Source organism: Puntigrus tetrazona, chromosome 18 (assembly GCF_018831695.1).
Source record: "Puntigrus tetrazona isolate hp1 chromosome 18, ASM1883169v1, whole genome shotgun sequence".
In the NCBI taxonomy this organism is placed as follows: Eukaryota; Metazoa; Chordata; class Actinopteri; order Cypriniformes; family Cyprinidae; genus Puntigrus; species Puntigrus tetrazona.
The window spans coordinates 24,132,667-24,139,095 of record NC_056716.1 but is presented as its reverse complement, the minus strand read 5'-3'; the positions used below and the strand labels follow the sequence as shown (position 1 = coordinate 24,139,095).

The following is a 6,429-nucleotide window of genomic DNA, read 5'->3' as shown; positions in this document are numbered from 1 at the left end:
ATTTTTTTTTTTTTTTATCATTCAGAATTTAAGGGTTTATTTTGATATTAAGCCTCATATGCTCACTATATTAATTTGGTCAATTTATTAATTAATTTATAATTTAAAAGAACAGCTTTTTGTTTTAACATGTTTTACAGTGCAACTTTGCTGAATAAAAGTATTCATTTCTTTTAAAACAAAATTCCCACTTTTATGTCTGCAGATGACAAGTGGCTTTCGGTGTGAGAAAGAATATAAATATACAGAGAGAAACGTTAGTAAGACAGTGAGAGATGGGGCCACACTGTCTAGAGTGCAAACAAGAAGGCACAAAGATATCTACAAAGAGCACTTAAATAACTGGAACTCCCATGTTTGGTAGCGAGAGGTCAAAGCAGAATCAAAGACAATCAGCACCCAGCAGTACTAATGATGCAAAGACAAACAAACACGTATCTCTCGCCATCTATCAACACTTCAGTGCAAGACACAATTATTCCTTCTGATTTGTGAAAAGTATTGCAGAGAGTGAGAATGAGTGCAACTGTGAAACAACAAAATATGGCCAGTTTTTCAGCTCCGGGTGCCAAAAATTACACAGAAACTGAGCAATTCAATTGCTGTGGGGAGGGTTTGTCCTGGACATAATAGAACACAGAGACACCGGCACTGCCCATAAAAACCGGCCCAGAGACAATTACTAGCAGGTCCGAGAGGGAACCTCTGGACTTTTTCCCATTTGTGAGATTGCAGTGCTACAGGTGAACACTCCACCATAATAAATCCCCCATAATCCCACAGAAGACTGATGTCAAAGCCAGAACAGGAATCAGGGCAAATCTGTTCTTTATTACTTTTCCAATACTTCAAGCCTCCTTAACTGAGAGTGGATCTCAAGTCAACACCATCCAGTAGAGCTCATTTTTACAGAAAGGGCCAGCGTAAAATCACTTGCCCCCGTTGTATTATTTAACATGTGGAAACGCAGAACAGGGTTGGACAGAGTGGTTCACAAGGGATTCATTTCCAAAGCCCTTTAAACAATTACAGCATTACAGGGATCAAAGTAACCCTGGCACTAAAAAATATAACAAAAAGATAGGAGGAAGAGGAGGATTTTTCCTTATTAAACAATTAATAGATAAACATATGGACAGTTCTTTTGGGAAATATGTTTAAAATGATACCTTCATACATCCACAAGTAAGTGTCAGTGTAAAACCAAAGAGATTGTACATAAAATGTTATAATCTAATGTGCCTTGAAGGATCGTGATGGCAAATCTATTACGGTCTCTCTTATTTAGTTAGTGGCTTTTCCAAAATTGCGAGTAAATAATCAGCAGCAGCGCGATTTGTCTTCATATGACAATAATAAATAAACAATGCCCCACTAGAATGATGCAAATTGAAAAAGAAACATAAGGCTTTCCCAGACACCCAACATGTTATGCCTTTCCCAGAGAGAAAACATCTGGGAAACCCCTCTGTTTCTCTTCAAGCTTCCATCATCCTAGTGGGCAATTCCCAATTTCATTCAGCCTTCCCGTGCAGTGAAAATTATAAAAAATGAATCCAAGCCACATGGTAAGGTAAACAGCGCAAGGAAACAAGATTTATTCATGCGGAAAATCCATTTTGCCCGGTTTCCAATAAACAGCAGAGCTATCAAATGAATAGGTCACAGTAGCCAGTCCCCTTGTGTGGTTTCAACATGGTGAAAATGCTGCAAAGGAGGTACTATAGATTGAGAAAGCACAGACAAATGTAAACACATAGAGAAAGAGACTGAAAGAAGGTCAACCTCATCAGACTCTCAATGGACCTTGCTGTGTTTTCTGCCACTTGCTGAAGTATAGTAATCTACGTTCAGTATAGAGGGGTTATTCTGTCGGTGGGAGAAATTGCAATATAATTCAGCCCTTGTATTCAACACTAGAATAAAGACTACAAAAATGGCATGAACGGTGGTTTATTCACTGTGCCACAGTAATCTAGCACTTTTATTTCATCAAGGAATAACCCTGGCCACAGACAGAGCAACTGAAAGCAAGCAAACAGGAAGTTCTGAAAACATTTGATTCCACTCTTAGTTTCCTGGTGAAAACACATCTCCAAAACAAATTATTTTTCTCTGACATTCGACTATTGTATTAAAAACCAAAGCTGAACCGATGGCATCACCTCAAAGCCCAAACAGAGATTTTCTGCAAAAGTCTACAGTATCTCCCCTGGGACATCCATATGTACAGGCTTGGATGGTGATAAAAAATGGGCAGGGGCAGAACTAGGGCAAAAATCCCATATCTCAAGCTTGCAAATCAAGTATGATGTGCAAAGCCTGGTTTGTGTTGTCTTTTCCTACAATTTTCCTGCATGCTCGCTTTCTTTTCTGCCCCATCGTTGGTCTCAGAGGTCCTTGAAAACCAGAGACCTGAGAAAGCAAAGACAAGAAAAGCTGCCAAGCAAAGAAAGTGGAATACATGAATCTCAACCAAAACGATAACGCAAACAAACAAATTCCGTGAATTTTCATTAATGTTTTCTTAGAATATTAAAAGCGTTCTTGAGAAGAATAATCAAGTTCAGTAGAATTACGTTCAACGCATCTTTATCTAGTTTCTTCACCCTGCTCAATGGTTACAAATGAAGGAATGGCCTTGCAACACTGGTGCAAACTGACACAGCAGTGCAATGCAAATAAGACCAAAGGTTACTCTGTAAAAATAAATAAATAAAAAAACATTTTAAATTACTGGATAGGGAAGCAAGCATCTGTGTTCTCAGCAGTAAAGTTTTATTTTTTCTTATTTCCCTGCACTAATAAAGTCCAGCCAGAATGAGTTCTAAAAGCCAGAAATCTGTGTTTTTGCACTTTTGGCTCCATCCAACATTTTTTCTTCATTAAATGCCTGAAATAAGGTCTGTGGTGAACACAAGCTCAAGATATAGCCACATTATATTCTACAACATATCAGTAATACCACACTCTTATTGTTTTAAGCTTCTTATATGCGTTTAAAAAAGGTGGTTGGTAGCATATGGCTAAATGGAATTACAGAGATTGTCGGAACACTAAACATCACACTAAACACTAGTCTGCTTTTACAACCTCGTTGTATTTATACCTGCACTTTCACAAACTATTCTAACTTAAACTTTCTTACTTGTTGATTTTAAATTACAGAAAGATACTTAATGCTGAAGCTGCTGTCAGTTAACCTTTGCGTAGTTTATTCATAGCTAACGTTTTAAAAAGAAGAAAAGAAACTTTTTTTAGATAGGACAGTCTTATGACAGGAAGAGAAGTGGGAGTGGGGGCGGGATCAGGAAAGCTCAACGAACTGGAATTTAAACACAGGACAGCTGTAGCGTGATATATTACCTTGATAAAGAAATGTGTAAGTACCGTAAACTTTGTTTTTGTCACAGAGCTTACTGGAAAATTCCTTTTGTATTTTTTCCTGAAAGAACCAAGGTGACGCTGAAGGTGTGTTCACGACATATCATTGCTACTCTAATTACAAGACACCAACTTGTAAAAAGCACTCACATCCTCGCAGAACACATAAGTACAACTTGTGAACTGGGAAGTATCTGAGGCACTGTTTAAACTAGTGCGTTTTCGTTTTAAAATTGCGAAAACGATCCCTAAAACATATGTCAAATGACTTTTTTTATGCAGGTACAATCATAGATATGTATACGTAGATGTGTCTACGTGCTTGAAGCAGTCCGAATGGGGAATCTATGGGTCCAACAATGTTATTGTTTGAACGGTCGTCAAGGATACGCAGACTGCTCTTTGTTTCGGTCTATTTACACTGAAATGCAACCCTTGAGTTTGCAGTGTTTTCAAAAAATGTTCAGGGCCGAAAATGCCAAAGTAGTGTAAATGATAAATGTAATGGTAGCAAAAGTTCTGTATTTTTAAACCAAACTGCACTTGTGTAAACAGGGCGCTTTTAAATAAAGTTATTACTGCTCTTAGAAAGGGTAAACATAGATACAGTACAGACTATAATGTAAAAACATATGTAAGTGCTTATTTTTTTTATGTTGTTGTTTGTTTAGGTTAGCAATAAAACATTTATCGCTGTCGTTAATAATTTGAAAAAACAAACAAACAGTAAGTAATTATTTTTACTTGACATGCTTTCTGAGTTCGGCAATATTTAGCAGTAGCATACAAATGTAATGTGATTTTTCATGCAAGCTTGTTTTCACGCAAGCTTGTTTTGTTGACTCTGCCTATAGAAACTGATGAATCCAAGTCAGAAGATGTGACCATCACGTCTTGGATTTACGAGAATTACGGCATGATGAAAATGCAGCATAACTTCTGGATTGGTCTACGAAAATGTGTGTTTCTATGCATAATTTTTCTGCTAATTCATCTGAATTTTTGGAACCAGAGCTAGGTAAGCTTGAAAACCAAAGAACTTAAAAATTGATTATTTAAACAACCAGGTAGCACTGTCACACTTATGTCCACAACACAAAATATGGTTGTCTAAGGCTATGGTGGCAATGCACATTATTAGGACTAAGTTAATGTCAAACAGCATTATAAATGGTCTTACCTTTCCAATTAACCTGGGGAAGGGGGCTCGCTGGTTCTCTGGGACAAACATGGGGGGCACCAGCAGGGACCTTTTGGATCGGTACGGCATCATGTCTGATAGGCCGAGGATCTCCTATATCAGGACAAAAAAAGTAACAAAAAATACAAGCGTTTAGGTATTTGTTACTTTAACACCAAAAATAGCATATTCAGAGGTAATTTTCCAAAGAGGTTTTATCCAAAGGGACTTCAGGAACATCCATTGGGCTAAGTGTTTTGCTCGAGGGGACAATGGTGATGGATCATAAATCACCCCTAGGAGGGTTTTAACCTACAACCTTTCAGTTGCCATTGTAGTTCTATAACCACTATGCTATTTTACACCACATTAACCCCATAATGTTATGAATACGTCATAAAATCAATGTAAATTTCTTCATGAAGGACACTAAACTCCTTACACCGGACACATCCACATAATGCTATTTGAATGGATAGAAAATTAGCCACAATACATCCTATTAGATACATGAGGGTTACTGATCTATATAGACACCTGATAGCGCTAATATAAAACTCTAGCAAGCACATCGATAAAAACAAGTCACGTTGTGCTCTTACAAAAATCATTAAAAGCGGTCATTACAGCAGTTCTGTGGCTTGCCATTGCTTCCCTTATTTAGATAGAAGCTTAAATGAAAGCCACGTCCTATTTCAGAAACTTAAACTAAGCAAATACTGTCGCGAGCTTTTCATCTGCAGCTCTTAAATTGAGTTGAGTGGAGAATGAGCCTTAAAGGGAAAAAAGTGACATTAAACAGAGACTTTATACTTGTATATAGGATAACGTACAGTCAGCAGGTAATTATTGCAAAATATCATTCTTTTATGTCACGCTGATGGGGTATACTTTGCGATAATGACCGCCTGACTGTACATTATATGGCTTATTATGCTGCCACACAGCAAATAAGCGAATACATTGAAATGAAATATTGATTTTAGTTAAAATTATTTTATCAAACAAAGAAAAAGAGCACATAGAGAGACATTAACACGGTCCCCTAAATCGGTTGCCATGGGTAATGGTCAATTATACAGTTAAGTAGTCATTATGGAATAATATTTGACCACAGAATGTCACAAGTGACTAATCAGAATGCAGAATGCCAAAAAAAACTATGAAAAAAGCTTCAAATCTCTTCCCACCTAAGGTGTATAAATGCAGCAAATAGTTGTTCTCTGGGTTTCAGGCTTCCATGCAACTACTGAAGTTTATTAGCATCCCAATTTAATAACCAAGCTAATCAGAGTCTCTCATGTTACCCTCTCTGATCCTTTCTTTCTTCCTCGCCATTTTGTTCTATTCTCTTTTCTTTGTCAACACTGTTGCAATTAGAGCCCCTAAGGGCAATTAGATGGCAGCACAAATTATATTTGTCACTCAGCATTGACAGCAGGGTGAAACGGAATATATTAGCACGGTGGCAACGACCCGTGCAAGATCCCGCTGGCCCTAGACGGCCATGTGGCACGAGTAAATGGTCCTATAATGTAATTTGATGACCTGGCTCAAAATGCTTTCCGCAAACCAATAGGTCAAGGCTTGGCTAAGTAGCATGCTCAAGCTAGGCCTTTCTGGTGATTCTAAAACTGCATCATCTGGATCTGCCTTTTTCACAATTTTCTGCTTATTATTTTTTTCGGGATTTCAGGAAGGTTCAAGAGTATTTATTTAAAACCTTTGTAACACTAAGGTGGAAAAGAGAGTGAGAAAAGTTGTTACAATAAATTGATTGGTTTTTCAGATAAAAATGCCTAAAAACAAATCACTGAAGAATTCTTGAAGACAATAGTTTTTATGGGTTGTATATTATATATATA

The 6,429-nt window shown here is 37.3% G+C and overlaps 1 protein-coding gene across 1 annotated transcript in view; it reads right to left on the bottom strand.

Annotated features, from left to right (window-relative positions):
• Nucleotides 1-4,683, bottom strand: part of LOC122362775 (cadherin-13-like) — a 47,130-nt gene extending 42,447 nt beyond the window's left edge. The window contains exon 1 of the mRNA XM_043264330.1: nucleotides 4,565-4,683. Within this exon, the coding sequence (XP_043120265.1) occupies nucleotides 4,565-4,657 (93 nt within the window). The 5' untranslated portion in view covers nucleotides 4,658-4,683. The remainder of the gene's footprint in view (nucleotides 1-4,564) is intronic.
• Nucleotides 4,684-6,429: the final 1,746 nt, after the last annotated feature.